Source organism: Nelumbo nucifera, chromosome 7 (genome assembly GCF_055504915.1).
Source record: "Nelumbo nucifera cultivar China Antique chromosome 7, China Antique-T2T, whole genome shotgun sequence".
Lineage (NCBI taxonomy): Eukaryota > Viridiplantae > Streptophyta > Magnoliopsida > Proteales > Nelumbonaceae > Nelumbo > Nelumbo nucifera.
The window spans coordinates 57,361,685-57,380,856 of record NC_142655.1 but is presented as its reverse complement, the minus strand read 5'-3'; the positions used below and the strand labels follow the sequence as shown (position 1 = coordinate 57,380,856).

The following is a 19,172-nucleotide window of genomic DNA, read 5'->3' as shown; positions in this document are numbered from 1 at the left end:
AGGTAAGCATTCCTGCTTTTGCAAACCTTGCAGATAGTGATAGATCATTGCAAATATATATAATTCTTACTTCTACTTTGTCCCTGCTGCAGCATCCGTTTCCATTTGCTTTCTTAAACCAACATTAGATCATTTTTTCACTTTGTTTATATAGAATCTTATCCTTATGCCAAATAATTTCATACTTTTTATTCCCTTCACTAAGTACTTGTTATATCAGGCACAATATCCTTCCCTGGTAAACTACATGGAGAAACAGACAGAGATTACTCCGAGAATGAGGGGCATACTGATCAACTGGCTAATTGAGGTAAGCTAAGTTTGCCATGGTGGATGCTAGCATCACAGGCTTGGCCATCATGTCCCTTAAATCTCAACAGGACAGTATGTAACACCCCATAATCCCCTGTATTTGCACAAGAGCCCCTGTTCATGAATTTTTCTCTAATGATTTGAGGTCTGTGCAATGGACAAGCCCCATCATACTAACAATTTTCTTATGCTATTTTCTTTCTTCCAATGGTGCTGCTTACCAATTTAAATTTCATGTTTTCCCTTAGTTGTTTACAACTTTACAAACTTGTCTCTTTTGGCCTTATGCAACCAAATTGAGCAGTAAAACTTTTATCTTTGTTACAGGTGCACTACAAATTTGGACTGATGCAAGAAACGTTGTTTCTCATGGTGGCATTGTTGGACAGATTCCTTTCTGTGTATATAATTAAAAAGAAGGAAATGCAGTTGGTTAGCCTAACTTCACTGTTGCTAGCATCAAAATATGAGGACTTTTGGCATCCAAAGGTACATATACCTGTCCATGTCTAAAAGATTTTTATGATCTATTTTCTAAATTAATTTTATGCTACTGGTAACAAAATAACTTATGTTTTGACCAATTTTTCTAATTAATACAGGTCAAGGATTTGATTAGCATCTCAGCTGATTCATACACAAGAAATGAAATGCTTGCAATGGTTTGCATCTTATGTTTATTTTCCCCAACTATCTTGTTTTTGTCTTAACAAAGTAGTAAAATTGCTCCTCTTTTCAGGAGAGTCTTATTCTCAAGAAGTTGATGTTCCGTCTGAATGTGCCAACTCCATATGTGTTCATGTTAAGGTTTCTCAAGGCTGCTCAGTCTGAAATGAAGGTCCAAGATACACTTGTTGAATTTTAACTTTTCCTTGTCTTTGTTTGGATTTTGGTGCAAATTTCTTGATAACATTCAAAAGGTCCATTTTATTACTGCAACAAAAATTATGGAAACTTAATTTTGTTCTTTGGGTTCTTGACCAGCTTGAGCATCTCGCTTTCTACCTTATTGAGCTGTCCCTAGTTGAATATGAAGCTTTAAAATTCAAACCATCCTTGCTATGTGCATCGGCTATATATGTCGCACGATGTACACTGCAAATAGCTCCTGCTTGGACTACACTACTTAGCAGACATACACACTATGAAGAATCAGAACTCAGGTGTGTTTTTAATCTTTTAGGTGCACGTAACTGTGTTTGATGTGCAATGAGTAAGCATTGAATTACATTTGTTTGGGCTTAATATGCAGAGAATGCGCAGATATGATTTTGAAATTCCAGAAGGCTGCTGCAAGGGGACCATTGAAAGTAACATATGAAAAATACTTGCATCCTGATCAAAGTTGTGTTGCAGCAATAGAAGCAATTGACAGGCTTCCTCAGTGACATCAATTTTACTGCTAATTTTTGTCCTCTGTAAATATGTACATCATAGTTTTTTTCACCACCAAAGAAAGCTTGACATGCCAACTTTTCATCTCCCGCTTGAATTCAGTGTGCATGAAAGCTTGACAGTTATTGGTAGGAGCTGTGTGGAAAGAGATATCCACATTAAATTATTTCTAAGTGACGATCCCGTCATCCTGGAGTATATCAGCAATTGTAATGACAGATTGCGTGCATAGAGTTCAGAATTTGCATGTCTCAAATGTTACTTTATGGATGATGATATTTCAAGAATCCATGAATACTGTTACTGCTGATAATTTTGCTGTCATTTGTATATTTTTGGATATGAAACAAGTGAGTTTTTTTGTCAATTTAAAACTTTGAGGTAATATTATAACCAGAATGTGTATGTACACTGATAATTATAACCAAAAGAGTACAAAAATTCTTGAAAATCCTGTCTTATTGTTGTAGGTTGGTCTATCTATTGATTTTAGTTAAAACTTGTTATGGTCCAAGTTCTTGCAAACCACTTTTAATTGGTTTTTGTTAATTTTATTAAGCACCCAATTCCAAATCTAATGCCTAATGGGGATCAAAAATATCAAATTCTTAATTTACGAAACATATCAGCAGATTGAATTTTTGATCCAAGGATATTAGATGTGTATGAACATTTTACAGCCCTATTGGCAAGCCTAAAAAAAATTGCTTCATTCCGAAGGATGCAAGTGTCCTTCCAAGTGTAAGCACGTGGTCAAGCGTCTGAATGTCCGAGAAGATGGCTGTCGATGTACAGAGAGAGAGAGAGAGAATGGGTTTTCTTACCATTTGTGTCTTGGGTCTCCATTTGGGCATAGGGGCCCTATTTCCTTTTAGCTTCTTAATAAATATTTTAGAATACTCTTTAGAAACCAAATTAGCACAAGTGGCAAGTTGTTCACCACTAACCAAATGGTTTAATTTGTAATATTGAGTTGGATCGCTTTAGTTTGACTCAGGTTCATGCTGGGTCAACTTTGTCTATTGCCTTTTATAAATCCAGGCATTGACATGGCTTAATTATGTAATTGAATTAATTTAGATAATGGTAACTAATTTAAATTAACTACAGTTGTCTATGTCAGGTGTTTTATGTTGGTTAAGTCAAGTCAATTAGATTAGGTTAATTAAGCTAATTAATTAAGTTAAATAAATTTAATTAAGTTTATTAAGTTAATTGGTTGTTTAAGAGTGGCTCTGCAGGTTTAATTAAGTTACTAGTAAATGTGTAATTTCAGATAATATTTTATATTTGAGATGTGTCTAGGTTTTTTATAAAATTTCTATATTTTCTATAATATTTTATATATCTTTCTAATCTACTTTTTTATTTTTTTTAATTATGAAATAATGAACTTACTTGTTTGACATAATACATACGATGGTTTTATTTCTATATGGATTTTAATTTTTTAGTCCACTTCCATCATCAATAAAAACAATTTTTGTTTATGACACTTATTTTTGTAGAATATTCTGAATGCATCATATTAGGGATGTCTTTTAATTTTATATAAAATTTTTATGTTCTTTTCTATAGCATTTTGTTTTATATCTAGTTTTAATTTTTATCAATTAATTATGCCATCCTAAGTTCACCTAGACCACATTCATTGAATGGAAAACAATTTTCTTTCTGAGACAATTTTAAATTTTGCATCTCATTTTCATTATCTATAAAAAATGATTCTTATTCATCACACTTATTTTCTTTAATATGATGGCTTTATAATATTAGAGATATGCCACAGCTTTACAAAAAAATTCTATTTTTGTATTTCTATATTTCTTTTTAAAATTTTATTATTTAATTATAACATCATGGGTTGAACCATTTGACTTGGACAACGATTTATTTGGTTTTAAATTTTGTATTTCATTACATCATTAATAAAAATAATTCTTGTTTGGCACATTTATCTTTTTTAATATGAATTAATATATAATTTTAAAAGTGTGTCTAAATTTTATGTATTTTTTTATTTTTAAAAATTTTATTATTTAACTATGACATCATAGATTGATCCATTGATTTGAAGAATTAGATCATTGAAGGAGGAAAAAAATTTCATTTTTGTATCAGTTTTTAAATCTTGCATTCCATTTCCATTATTAATAAAAGTATTTCTTATTTATCATACTTAGTTTTGTTTAATATGACAAATATATAATATTAGAGATGTGCCCAAATATTTTTACAATGTTATTTATTTTTGTATTTTGGTCTATTTTTTAAATTTTAGCATTTAATTATGGCATCATGGATTCATTTGTTTTGAGCCAAACGATTGAATTTCTTACCTTCCACCTAGAAAAACCTGGTTTGTTTTCATGTCAATTTAAAAATATATGTTTTATTACTAATAGCATTGGTGTTTATAGATCTAATTAGTGGAGTTTATTGATGAGAGGCAAAAATACCTTAGATATAGGATTCAAGGAGTGAGAACGAGTGTTAATGCTTTAATTATGGGACTTAATGAGGGAATAAAATACTTTGAAAAATAATATCCAAATTATTAAGGACTGAATGAAATACTTAATTGGCTTAGGTTCATTATTGTTTAAGGTAATTAATTAACTTATTAAAAACACTAGAACGAGAATATGTGCATGTGTAAGTAAACATTAACGATATATGATACTGATATGGCATTTGGATTTAACTTTTATGACTTGTGCATAACCAAAGGCAAATATCCACCTTTATATAGTATAGATATAGATATAAGGCATTAAATTATTAAGGACTGAAGTTAATTAACCTGAGTTTAAGCTAATTAATGATACCAAAAGATGAAATAAATTAATTATTTATGGTAAATTTAATTAACTTTTGTTTTTTAGATAAATGTAATCAAGTAAGCTAAGTTATACTAGTACGAATCAGCCTGTCCCTAAAAAAGAAAATTTCTCTCTCTCTCTCAAGGTTCTTGCAAAAACTTTGAAGTTGAAGCAAATAATTTTGAGAGCCCTATTGAGTGTTCTGCTTCAGGAGGTGGGCCATGTACTCCCATTCTCTAATTTAATGATAATTGTCTAATCTTTGTAAAATCATCTATTTCAGTTTGATTGAAAATTAAAGAAATTCTTCAAAATCTTTCTGTTGCTTCGGGTCAAAGTTCAAATTTCTTTAAGTTGACTTTAGGGTTCTCAAAGAACATTCCCATGAGAATACAGAAGATCATATCTAAAATCTTGACAATTCCTTTGGAATTGAGGGCTTACTCCTATTTGTGTGCCCCCCTACCATTAATGTTCATGTTTCCAAGAGAACATTTAAGGATCTCAAAGAAAAAAAAATTTAATAGTAAAGTAGGAGGTTGAAAAAAGAAAACTCCCTCTCTGGCTCTTCTAGTACGATGCCTTAATTTATTATGAGATCCTTTAGAATCCCAAATAATTTTATTGAGTACATTAATAAATCTTAGAGGAATTTCCTATGGTCAAGTAATAATAATAGAAAGCCCATGCATTTGATGAGTTGGACTAAAGTTTATATGCCTAAAAAATAGGGTGGTTTAGGATTAAAAAAAAATTGTATTGGGTGAATTATGCAAATCTTTCTAAACTTGGGCGGAAAATTTTAAATGATAAAAATAATTCATGGGTTCATGTTGTATCAAATAAATATTTAAAGAGGATAATTTCTGGAATGCAGAAACTAAGAAAGACATTTCTTGGGCTTGGGCTTGAGAATTTGATAGATTGTGGTATTGGGTGGATTATTGGAGATGAAAAATCTATAAATTTCTGGAATGATAAATGGGTAGATGTGTCATCTATATATGAAATAACTAATTAAATCATTAATTGTAACCCTTCTTTTGTTAAGGAGGATTTTAAAATGAATGAAATTTTTGTTCTTGATAGAATGGTTGGAGAGAAGACGAACATGGAGACCCATAATGTTGAAAAGCCCACAATTTGGTTTTGTTAAAGTAAATTTTGATGTGCAACTGTTTAAGCCTACAATAACATTTATGCAATTCTCTTGATATTAAAGCTTTTAAGCTTCATACCATCATTATTAATTTGGCCGAGTCTTGGATTGTTTGAGAGATGAGTGTCTTATCGCCTTGTGTATCGTGAAGCAAATCAAGCCGTGAACTAGTTGGTCCTTAACATATATTTGTTTTTCTGACTTTGGGACATGCTACCCCATCTTATGTAGTCTTTTATACCAGTGTTTTAAAAAACATCCTGGAAATGGAATCATTCTGGCCATCGGTTTTCAAGTTGATAGTTTGACTGTCTGGTTCGAACAGATAGTCCATTCAGACAAACAAATTAAAAAAATAAAAAATAGTTAAAATTAAAAATTGGTCAAAACTATTGAATGGGTCAATGAGTCGATGGTTCGACAGCCCAAGTCAACGGGTTGTTGATTTTTTTAATGGTTTTTGACAAAATACCGGGTTTGGGGTAAAACGGAATTGGTTGCCTGAACGCTTAGCAGGCCAAACAGTCCGACCGTCCAGGTCAATGGCGGTTTGAAAACCTTTCATCTTCCTTCTCCAACTATATTTTCTTTCCACGGATTCCCTTCGTAGTCTCATTTGAATTTTCTTTGATTCCCACGTTTGGTAACTTGGTGATCACCAACCAAAGAGTTCACATTGCCACCACTGGCGATCGGTAAGGGTGTCTCAATGGACTGGTTTTGGACTGGATCTGTTCAATCCAAAATCAATTTGAACGGATTGGACGGACCAAAAATCAATTTGGACGGATTGAATTCGCTTTCATCTTCGTCCAGCCATTCCTTATTAACTCTCTTTGTCAATCCTGCATCAACTCCAAAACCGGTCTCCTCTCACTCCGTTGTAACTCCAACACCTTCTAAGCCATCTGCTGAATTTTTGAAGATTCCATCTCCGAAGAAGGTGGTATTACCGCTGGTTCAGCCTCCGCCCCTACGGTTCGATGAAGTTGGCCTATGACATTGTGCATAGAGCAGGTATTTTGATGATGTTGACGACTAACAGAGGTTCAAATTTCCAAAGCACCGCATTTGTTGTGGAGACTCACTTTCCGATGACTGAGATTTGGAATACAAAACGTTCGTGAAGACTCGTTTTCTTATATTTTTGTTCTATGCGCAGAGACTTACTAGAAAGCTTGAGAAGGAATCTGGTTGTGCAATTTCGAGAGGAGGGCCCAAAATTCTCATTCTCCTATTCGTTGATGACTCAAGGACCTCAATTAATTCTTGTCTAAAAATTAAAGAAATTTTGGACAAGTTTGCTCTAATCTCTGGCGAAGCTCCAAAGTCCAAACTATGAAAAATCAGTTATCAACTTTTCAAAAAATATACTCTAGAGGATCATGTCTAGAATTTTAAAATTTCCTCCTAAATTAAGAATTAAAAAAAGTAGTTGGGAGCCCCAATTATTGAGGTCAATAGGATTTTGATATTCATTGACCAAGAATCCCATATTCTTTTTTCAGATTTATGTGGGACCAGGGAAAGTTTATTTTTTTATGTATCATTTAACCGGGTAAGTGATACCCATCTCCTAGGTGGGTGAATAACTTTTTCCCACCTAGGGAGAAGTTGTCAACACTTGAATGGGACAAAAATGCCTTTTTTAATAATGGATTTTTTATGGCTAAAATTGCCATTGCTTTATTTAAATGAGAAATAAAAGAATATGGGTAAATACGCTTATCCGGGTAAGCGTTTCCCAGGAAATTACCTAGGTAACTGCATTTACCTGAATAATTAACTTACAAAAAAACAAACGGGACCTTAATGAGAAGATCGCAAAAAGACTTGCAGGATGGAAGAAGAACATCCTATCTCTCTAATTAATGTGGTATCCGGTATGATTCCTTAGTTTGCTATGAGATCTTTTGAAATTCCAATTAACACTATAAATGACTTGAAAAAACTGCAAAGGAACTTTATTTGGTGAAAGTCAAATGACAAGAAGCCTCTCCATCTTGTTAACTAGTGGAGGATGTGCACCTCCAAAGCTTTGGGAGGTTTGGGGATAAAAAATCTTAGATGAATTAATAGAGCTCTTCTATCCAAACTTAGATGGAAGGTCTTGACAATTAGTGATGAAAATCTATGGGTCAAGGTGGCTACAAGTAAATATTTGAAAAAAAAAAATTTCCTTGTGGGAGGCCAATCCAGAAAATGGTATATCTTGGGCTCAAGGGGGGTGTTCTATCAGCCTATGACCTTATTAGAAAAAGGAATTGGGTGGAATGTTGGTAATGGCAAGAATGCTAAATTTTGGATTGATACTTGGGCGGGTAATGGCCCATTGGTTAGTGAAGTGAATCAAGATAGTATCGAAGATTTGAAATTGCTTATGTGTAATGTTATAGATCAAGATAGAAAGATCTTATCAAGGCAATGGTTCCTAATCGAGTTTGGCAGCTTACCCTACCCATTTTAATCCCCTCAAACCATTACCAATGGTAAATTCTCTGTCAATTCAGCTTATAATGAGGAATGCAAAGCTAATAGGGGTAATGGGTCCTTTGATAAAATATTGAAGAACATTTGGAATCTCAAACTTCCCCCTAAGCTGAAGTCTTTTATGTTTTAAGTTCTAAGTGGTAAACTTCCTACTAAAAATAAGCTCGTTAATAGAGGTTTTAATATTGACAACGAATGTTGTTGTTATTGCAGGGAGTAGGGGTGGATTCGTAGTCAAGCTGAGCTGAATAGTTAGCTATTCGAGTTCGAGTTTGAGTTCGGTTTGAGCTAGAACATTGAGATTGAGCTTAGCTCGTGGCTCAAGCTCAGCTTAGTTCGATTTCGACTTGAAAAAAATGTTTTATAAAAATAAAAAAATATATATAAAAAATATTTTTTATTTGATATTTAAAAATTTAAGAATTATAATAAATAGTTATTATTATATATAAAAATAATACATAATATTTATATTTATATTTATATATATATATATTATTTTTTCAGGCCCAGCTGCCGCTTCCCCCTCGGCACCCGGCCACGAAGCAGACCAAGCCCTCCCGCCGGAGCGAGCGACCTCGTCGGGGAGAGGCCTCTCGAGCCCAGGATCCCGCCAAGAGACAAATCTCTTCCCATGGTAGGAAGGAGAGGCACCCCCGCCTCGCAGCCTGTGGGCAGGTCGGGGGCCTCCTAGCCAGTCATACCCGCATCGCCCCAACATTCGCAGTTCGGTTTAGAGCCACCACCAGCAGTCCGAGCCCATCGAGCTCGGCGACACTGAAGCATCAAGCACCAATGCCGAACCGGCAAAGCAGCAACGAAGGCGCTGGCAAGCTCGCCGAACTGCTACCTGAGTCTCTTCCGAGCTCAAAGGAAAAGAGGAGGTAAGCTCAGGTGAAGTGAAAGCTACCCCTATCCTCTCAGTTTCTTCCCCACTGTCTCCAGAACTCCTTGTTGTCCCCATGTCAAGGGACTTCAAGATCCCCCCGCTGGACAAGTATGATGGATCCTTCGATCCGAATGATAATGTGGACGCCTTTCAGTCCCAGATGCACCTGGCAAGGGCCAGTGAATCCTACATGTGTGTGGCCTTCTCCACCACCTTCAAAGGGGTAGCCCGCACATGGTATCGTAACCTCGCGCCTAGTTCGATAAGAAGCTGGGCACAGTTCGTGCAAGTTTTCACCTCCCACTTTGTCACCAGCAAGAGGTGCCTGAGAACTCAGGAAAGCCTCCTCGGCATAGTTCAAAAGGAAGGGGAGTCCATTCGGAGTTACATCAAGCAGTTCAACGATGCTTGTCTGCAGATACCCGATCTGGACCCTGCAGTTCGCCTCACCGCAGCCAAGCGAGGTATTACTCACAAAGAGTTCAAGTGGCACGTAGTTGTCAATCAGCCCAAGACCGTGATTGAGTTCCTCAGGCTCGTGGATCGGTTCATAGGGACAGAGGAAGAAATCAACCAGAAGGGCGAGCAGGCCCTTGAGAAAAGGAAGAGGGAACCAGAGCCCCCAGCTCAGAGCGACAAGAAGAAGAAGAAGGACCAAATCGGGGGGCAAAGCCAAATCAGCCTTTCCGAGCTCCAGCAGCAGAAAGGGACTACACACCCCTCAACGCGAAGTGGGCCGAGATCCTCATGGTGATCAAGGACGCCCCGTATGTGAAGTGGCCACCTCGGCTGAAGGTGGACCCTAATGTTAGAAATAAAAATTTGTATTGTAGCTTTCATAAAGATCACAGTCATAGCACCGAAAGTTGTAAAAATCTCCGCGATGAGATAGAAGAACTCATCCGTCATGGATATCTGAGAAATTTTGTACAAAGTAATAATAATAATAAAGCAGGTCGGCAAGGGGAGCAGAGTAGAGACGCTCCCGAGTCGAGCAGGCAAGCGGAACAGCCGCAGAAGCAGCCCCCTGAAGAGAGACCAGTTGATTCAGGGGACCATCCACGTCATAGTTAGAGGCTTGATTGTGGTGGGTTGCACCTCAGCTGCAACTCGCGAAGCAGCTAGGGAAGAGTAGAACCCCCCAAAGCGGCATGGAAGATCCCATCTTCTTCACAGAAGATGATGCGTGTGGGGTCCACTACCCCCATGATGACGCGCTTGTCATAAAGGTGAAGCTCGACGACTTCGAAGTCAGGCGCGTCCTCGTAGATTCAGGCAGCTTAGCGGACATCCTCTTCAAAGCAGCCTTCGACCAACTACAGCTCCAGGAGAGCGACCTAAAGCTTGCGAACACTCCCCTGGTAGGCTTCAGCGGAGAGGAAGTCAGGTCCTTGGGAATGATTACAATACCTGTGGAGGTCTGCACTTGGCCTAGCATAGTGAGGCTCAACCACGATTTCTTAGTGGTCGCAATACCCTCCTCGTATAACGCCATAATAGGTCGGGCGATTACCCATGCCTTACGGGTTGTGGTGTTCACTTACTACTTGGCCATGAAGTTCCCCACAGACTTCGGAATCGGGATGGCGCGAGGTGACCAGCTTGAGTCTCGCAAGTGCTACGTTGCTGCCCTCAAAGGGAAAGCCAAGGTAGCCGATGACCTCGAGCTGGAGCGACTTACGGAGCAAAGCGAGGAGCGAGCTGCGTCCACAAAAGAGACCATCTCCATCCCAGCCTCGACGGAGGACCCAACCCGAACTCTTTAGATCAGTGCTTCCATTGAGGAGCCTCTACGGTCTAAACTGGTACGTTTTTGCTTGAAAATTTAGATGTTTTTGCACGGTCTGCGGCAAAAATGCTCGGCATAGACCCATGCATCATAACTCATAAGCTTAATACTGATCTTGTAGTTAGGCCCGTTAGACTGAAGAAACACAACCTAGCCCCAGAGCGATGGAGGGCAGTCGACGAGGAGGTCGGGAAGCTCCTTGCAGCCGATTTTATCATGGAAGTCCATTACCCGAGCTGGGTGGCCAACCCCGTTCTGGTGAAAAAGTATAACGGTAAATGGCACATGTGCGTCGACTACACCGACCTGAACTGAGCTTGCCCAAAGGACTGCTTCCCATTTCCCAGGATTGACCGTCTGGTGGACGCGAGCTCGGGGCATGAGTTGCTGAGCTTTCTAGACGCCTACTCGGGCTACAACCAGATCAGGATGGACTCGACAGATGAAGAAAAGTCTGCCTTCATAACCGAGCTTGGCCTGTACTGCTACAAGGTCATGCCCTTTGGGCTAGAAAATGTCGGAACAACCTTTCAAAGACTTGTAAATAAACTGTTTGAGCCATTGATTGGCCAAAAAGTAGAATGTTATGTAGACGACATGGTCGTCAAAACCTAGTTCTCATGCGACTTAATACAAGACTTGCATTTAGTCTTTGAAATTCTGCGTAGATTTAATATGAAGTTGAACCCAAATAAGTGTGTCTTTGGCGTCACATCGGGTAAATTCCTGGGATACATTGTTAACCGGCGCGACATTGAAGCCAACCCAAACAAAGTAAAGGCCATCCTAGATATGAGACCACTCCGGAAAATGAAGGAAGTTCAGAGGTTGAATGGTAGAATAGTCGCTCTGAGCCACTTCATGTCCAAGTCGGTAGATCGCTGCCTACCTTTCTTTAAAGCAATTAAAAGCAAAGGGTTTGAATGGACCCAAGATTGTCAGCTCGTGTTTGACGAGCTCAAAAAGTACCTCACTAGCATATCGGTCTTAACCCGGCCCGAAGAGGGCGATGTTTTAGAGTTGTACCTCTCGGAAAGTGACGAAGTGGTCAGCTCGGTACTAATAGCCGCTCTGAGCCACTTCATGTCCAAGTCGGTAGATTGCTGCCTACCTTTCTTTAAAGCAATTAAAAGCAAAGGGTTTGAATGGACCCAAGATTGTCAGCTCGTGTTTGACGAGCTCAAAAAGTACCTCACTAGCATATCGGTCTTAACCCGGCCCGAAGAGGGCGATGTTTTAGAGTTGTACCTCTCGGAAAGTGACAAAGTGGTCAGCTCGGTACTAATAAAAGAAGTAGATCGGGTCCAACGACCTATCTACTATCTTAGTAAAGTGTTGCAGGGAGCAGAGACAAGATATCTAGAGACAGAAAAATTCGCCTATGCAATGGTTATCGCAGCCCGAAAGCTCCATTTGTACTTTCAGGCACATACTGTTATCGTCCTCACCAACAAACCTCTGAGGCAAGTCCTACTCAAGCCCGAGGTCTCTAGTCGACTGACGAAGTGGGCCGTTGAGCTCAGCGAGTACAATTTCCAATACAAGCCACGAACTGCTATTAAGGCGCAAGCCTTAGCAGACTTCATCACGGCGTGCACTTTCAGCTCCGAAGTCCCCAGGTCGGTCGAGCACGAGGCCTCCAGTTCGGGTGAGCCAGGAGCTCCCAGGCCGATTGAGTCCAAGCACCATGAGGTAGCAGCCAGCGCGGCATCTCTCCTAGTTAGGCCAAGCGCGAACTGGGATGAGGAGCCCTGGATCCTTCACGTAGATGGCTCCTCGAACCAGCAGGGCAGCGGAGCCAGAATAGTTCTGCATGACCCAAGTAGCACGAAACTGGAGAACGCACTATGCTTCGAGTTCGCAACATCCAACAATGAAGCAGAGTACGAAGCGTTGATAGTCAGACTAGCTCTAGCCATAGAAATGAAAGCCAAGCATATTATCATCTGCAACGATTCTCAGCTCGTGGTTAATCAGGTCACAGGAGAATAAGAAGCTCGCGAACGGACTATGATTGCCTACTTAGACAAAGTAAGAGAGGCTCTGCTTGATTTCCAGTCAGACTTCATCAGGCAAGTCCCAAGGTCGGAGAACGCTAAGGCCGACGCCTTGTCCCGGTTAGCCAGCACCAGTGATAACACCATGAGAACTGTGTACATAGAGAACCTGCCTCGGCCTAGCATTCTCGGGGGGGGGGGCAGAGGAGGTCACTCCTGTCGTTCAAGTAAAGCCAAGCTGGATTGACCCGCTCACGAGCTTCCTGCTACACGGGACCCTCATTGCAGATCGCAATGCCACCAGAAGGGTAGAGCGTCAGACAGCCAAATACGTCACGATAGACGAACGGTTGTACCGAAGATCCTACACGCTCCCCTACCTGCACTGCTTGCGACCTTCCGAAGCCGAGCTCATACTCTGTGACACTCATGAGGGCCTGTGTGGCGGACATTTGGGGGGTAGGGCCCTCACCCAAAAAGCACTACGACAGGGGTACTACTGGCCAACAATGAAAGCAGACGCTATTGAGCTCATCAGAAAGTGTGACAAGTGCCAGAAGCATGCCAATATCCACCATCAACCCGCTGCCGACCTCAAGTATCTCACCAGCCCGTGGCCTTTCACACAATGGGGCATCGATATACTCGAACCGTTTCCACTAGCGTCAGGCCAGAGGAAGTTCCTAGTTGTAGCAGTGGATTATTTCACCAAGTGAGTAGAAGTTGAACCTCTCGTAACGATCATAGCCCGAAACGTCCAAAACTTCTTTTGGAAGAACATAGTGTGCCGTGTCGGGTTACCTCGGGTATTGATTTCTGATAATGGCAAGCAGTTCGAGGACATCAAATTCCAGAACTGGTGCCAAGACATGGGGATCTGATAGAACTTCACTTCAGTCGCACACCCTCAAACAAACGGTCAAGCAGAGGTCACGAACAGAGCTATCCTCTGCGGACTGAAGACACGGTTAGACCGAGCTAAAAGACTATGGGCAAACGAGCTACCCAGTGTTCTATGGGCTTACCGAACCATAGAGAAGACCGCCACAGGAGAGACTCCCTTCAACCTCACCTACGGCACCGAAACAGTCATCCCAACTGAGATCGAGGTTCCTTCACTATGACTAAAAGCATATGACGACAAGGCAAATGAAGACGAACTACGTACCAACCTCGACCTACTCGACGAAGTAAGGGACCTCACATATATCAGGACCGCAGCTTACCAGCAAAGAGTAGCTCGGTACTATAACGGTAGGGTCAAGAAACAGAACCTCCGCATCAGCGACCTGGTCCTTCGTAAAGTTATGGTACTTGAGCCCGGTGTTGGCAAGCTCGGACCGAATTGGGAAGGACCCTAACGAGTGAAATGGGTGCTCGGGGAAGGAACATACGAGCTCGAAACCCTTGAAGGGAAACAAGTACCTCGGGCATGGAATATTGTCAACTTAGGGCAGTATTACTTGTAACTATTGAGTAGACCATGCATCACTCTCAGAGGCTAAGGGCCAAAATGTCGAGCTAACACGACCTTGGCACAATAAGTCCCAGTCGCCTCTATGGTATGGGCGAACTACTGAGTAGACCATGCGTCATTCTCAGAGCCTAAGGGCCAAAATGCCGAGCTAACACGACTTCAACGCAATGAGACCCAGTCGCCTCCATGGAATGGGCAAACTCCAAGGGCAGACTATAAGTCACCCCCTGAGCCTAAGGGCTAAAACACTGAGCTAACCAAGACCTCGGCACGATGAAAGACTTAGCCGTTTTGCCAGCGAAGGCAAAGTATGAAGTATATGAGGCGTAAGAAGCTCGGGTCTGAACCCTATGAAGCATAGCTCATCTCAATACATCGGTTGGACCAGATAAGGTACAACCTACAAACATACAGTTCGGGCATACACGGTAACTACTTCGCGGTATACTATAAAAATGCTTCAAAACACTAAGGGATAGCTCGGGGTAATAATTACCAAAAAATCCTATTTCGGGTTTGTAGCTCTAATAGCTCGAGTGATGAGATCACTTTGGCAAAAAATAAAAGAGCACACCATACTTAGCAGAAAAAGGAAAAATTTCATTACTAATGCATAAATAAAAATCGAGCTAAAAAAGCTCGGGAAAGTTCAACAAGAAGTAAAAAAGGGCACAACTGCCCAAGAAGAAGATTATTGAAAACTGGGTTTTGGCACCTGGGAACCACCATAAGTCAATCAGAAGAATAGAAAAACAGAAGAGACGCCAGCCTCAAGGGTCCACCTCGTCCTCGTCCTCCGGGGAGTCAGGCTCCTCCTCCTCCGCCTGGTCCGCCGTCTCAGGAGACATGCCCTTCATTGTGATGTCATCAAGGTTGAGCCCAGAGAACTTCTTTCGGACCAACCAGCGGTAGAGCTTGAATTCGGAGCGGTACGAGCTCGAGCCGTACTCCACTTGGAGGTCGTGATACTCCTGGGAGTCCTTGAAGTCCCAGACTGCCTTAGCCCACTCGGCTTCCACCATGGTGTCGAAGTTCCGAGTTTGGTCCAGAAGTGTAGACTCCAAGTCTCGAACTTGCTGGCGAAGGAGCTCCCTCTCCACTGCCACTCTCGACGACTCCTCCCTATAGCATGCACTTTCCTCAGAAAGCTTGGCGATCTGCACCTCCTGGTCACGGGCAGCAGCTCCTGGGCCTCACTCCCCTTGCGAGCCTGAAGGATCTCACCACGGGCCTAGTCGAGCTCGCCCTGGAGCTTCTGGACGTTGGCTCTCTGATTGCGAGCGTCGCCAGAGTGGATGTTGGTCTGGAGGGCCATGGCGTGGATGGCGGTGTTCACCTGCCAACAAGAGACTATGGTCAGAAAACAGGAAAAGAAAGGAAAGAACGAGAAGAAAGAGAAAAGACCACTTACCACCATACTCTGAGAAGCGGCAAACGCGGCGAGCGCCTTGTGCTCCATCTCCCCCCACCTAGTGACCTCCTCGTGGCAAATTTCCCTTCGGCTCTTCCGCCCAGCCACGATGTAGTCATTGACACCCTCCCAGTTCCCTACTGGGAACTGCGGGTAGGGGAATGGACGGGATGGCCTAGGAGGAAACAACCCTGGCCTCGGGAGCTCACCCTCCTCGGGGCCACCTTCCTCGGCAACTCCTTCAGATGGGACCGGTGGAGCCTCAGGCGGTGGAGAAACAAAGTCTGGCTCAGTAGACTCAAACTCAGTACCCCTAGAAGTGGAAGTTCGGTCAGGACGTGACCTCTTCGCCTTACGCTTTTGGTTGCTGGAAAGAAGGCAGCGTGCGCCAACACCAGACATGATGGCTGGCAAAAAACCACAAGGTATTAGTCCAGTAAAAAAAATAAAAAAAATAAAAAAATAAAAAAATAATATATCTTTACAAGGCACTACACAACCTAAAAGGCAACCTACCCAGACTCAAACCAGCCTGCGCAAGCTTTTCCTCGATCAAGTAGTCCGAACAGTGAAGGCCTACTGCTGCCCAGGACTACAACGTTTTTCGAGTTTCAGGGTCCAGGTCAACCCCAGAATCCTGAATGGCAGTCCTCCAAGAAGTTGGGAAGGGCCACCCCTCGGGGTTACGGACTACAAAATAATCCCGCTTCCAGGCCGGGACCCTGTTCGATAGCTCGTGCAAGAGCTTGAAGCCGCAACGGGGAGAAAAGTAGTAGGAACGCCTTTTCGGAGGCGCTTCGGGGGTAGCATTCTTGATGTAGAGAATGGAAGAAAAGATATCAAGATCAAGGGGAAGACAATACTCATAACACAGAGAAATAGTTCCAACTACATTCCAGATGGCGTTGGGATGGAGCTGGTCAATGGTGACGTTGAAATGATTCAACACCTCCACTATTAGAGGGTACAGAGGAAGACGCAGGCCAGCCTCGAGCTGTTCCTGAAAAATCACTATGTCATTGGGACCATGCTCCCAGGGAAAGTTACCAGAGGGGAGACCGTAGATAAGGTCCCCGGGAAGGTTAAAGTAATGAACTGAAGATCTAAGTTTCTCCATCGTCATTGGGGAGAGACCGAAGTTGTCGGGCTCCCTACCCCGAGATGTAGAGGCCACCTCGACGGAGGCCTCCCGAGCCTCTGAAGCCTACTCCCAAGCTCTCCTTGAGCTCGAGGGGGTGTCATCCTGGTTTCCGTCCAGGGAGTAGACGTAGTACGGATACCCAGACATGATTGGCAAAATGATTAGACTCACCGGAAAAGATGAAATGGTGTGAATAGGAGAAGAGCTCGGGCAGACTAGATGGATGTGCGACCTCAGAATTCGAAGACAGCAAGTTAGCGTGAAAGAAAATGAGGCCTGGGGGCCCTCCTATTTATAGCCACTCTGCCCTCAGATTAATGGCCTGCTCCCAAGCTCTCCCTGAGCTCGAGGGGGTGTCATCCTGGGAGTAGACGTAGTACGGATACCCATACATGATTGGCAGAATGATTAGACTCATCGGAAAAGATGAAACGGTGTTAATAGGAGAAGAGCTCGGGCAGACTAGATGGATGCGCGACCTCAGAATCTGAAGACAGCAAGTTGGCGTGAAAGAAAATGAGGCCTGCGGGTCCTCCTATTTATAGCCACTCTGCCCTTAGATCAACGGCCTAGATTGAGATAGATCTGACGGTTCGCAGTCAAGCTAACCGCACGTCTTCTGAAACTGAAATGTGACTGGCTGCTCGTCTCCTATGATGGAGGTAATGACAACTGCACGACATCCAGAGTTAAGAGTCGCTTCGGCGCGTTTCTCAGCATTCGAAACCTCAGAAATCCCCTGACTTCCGCGCACACATTTAATGCGAGCAGTCAATCAAGTTTGAACTTCAGTCAAATTCACCCGTCACACTTCATGAACTCCTCACGCTAAGGTGGCATACTTAGCCCGAGGAGTAGGGGGCAATTGATGGAGGATGATTTGACCCGACCCCTTGAGACGACGACACGTGGACATGATTCGGCACGAGCAACAGCTCAACACCACAACTTGACCGCGACTAAGTAACAGACCCACAGGGCAGCTCGCTACATCATAGCTCGCTATAGGGGGAGCTCGATACAACGCGAGCTCGAGGTCCCCCGAGCTACTGAAAGGGAATACTCCGAGACAAGTCTATCCCAGCTCGCAAGCTAGGATAACCAGCTCGCTCCAACACTTAGGTAGAAAAACTGCCCCAAAGGCAACTTTGAGAGGGGTCACCTCGAAGTACCCCAAGGAGCTCGCTACAAAGTAGCTCGCGACAGGATAGCTCGCTATGCGACAGAATAGCTTGCGACTAAGTGACGTGATGCTTTCGGGAAGCTTCTATCTGACAAGACCGTACCCGTCAGACTGTGCCACGTCTCCTGACTGACGGCGCAATCCCTGCCTGTTCAGCAGACTGCGCCCATGTCTCTCGATAGATGGTGGCGTGTCCATCCTCCCGGGACGTGTCACTCACCCGATTGAGTAGTACCCTGGAACAGTTACCTACGTAGCCCTGGCAGATAACGGCTACGACAGAAGCTCAATGGTGGTTACGCCCGATTTGACAAGAACATCTATATAAGAGCCCCCTAGTTGAAGGAAAGGGCTCTCTCTCTCTCTCACATCTGAGATCTTATCTTGAACTTATTCAAACTTTCTCTTGAGCTAACTCAGTGATCTAGCGTGATCTACACTCTTAGCCTTTTTTACACTCTTCACTATTTTCTCCAGCATTCTAACTAAGCATCGGAGTATTCTCACCGGGCAAGTCCCTTGGGAATTCTTCACCGTCTTCTTCTCAGGTGTCGTCCATTGCCAGCTAGGAGCCAGTTAGCAGCCAACTAGGAGTGCCCGGATTGTACAGCATCAGGAGCTATTATTTTTACTTTCAGAAGCTTAGTATGGAGGAAGAAGAAGACGTCTCGTGTCTTGCAAATCCAAAGCCAAAACCGGGTTTGTCTTCCCATTATTGAGATTGTAAGGATTTGTCTTGCAAATCCAACGCCACAACCGTGAGGAAGGTTTTGTCTTCTCATTAATGGTTGGGGGAGAAGGGTTCGAGTATGAGAACATGAGGGTTTCGAACTTTCTATCAATATTTAGTTAGATATTTTTACAAAAATTTTATATTTATCAATTTTTATTTAAAATTATTTTTATCAATCATAACCTGCGGTAAAACTTCAGTCGGTCGCCAGTGATGACCAGTCTAGCACCGAGAGACGTGTAAAAATTTTAGTGGAATCGAAGAGAAAATCCCTTCGAGTCCAAATGCATTGAATCCGAAGTGGTTTCTAAGGAGTCCAAATCTGTTTTTTACATAACGCTTCTCACACCGACCTCACAACATGTTTCAGTCAT

General features: G+C 42.4%; 1 protein-coding gene across 1 annotated transcript in view; it reads left to right on the top strand.

Annotated features, from left to right (window-relative positions):
• The window catches only part of CYCB3;1 (cyclin b3;1), a 36,960-nt gene extending 34,802 nt beyond the window's left edge, over positions 1-2,158 (top strand). Inside the window, exons 19-24 of the mRNA XM_010262386.3 lie at positions 221-310; positions 640-801; positions 915-974; positions 1,052-1,150; positions 1,297-1,475; positions 1,565-2,158. Coding sequence (XP_010260688.1) covers positions 221-310; positions 640-801; positions 915-974; positions 1,052-1,150; positions 1,297-1,475; positions 1,565-1,700 — 726 coding nt within the window. The 3' untranslated portion in view covers positions 1,701-2,158. The remainder of the gene's footprint in view (positions 1-220; positions 311-639; positions 802-914; positions 975-1,051; positions 1,151-1,296; positions 1,476-1,564) is intronic.
• The last annotated feature ends 17,014 nt before the right edge of the window (positions 2,159-19,172 follow it).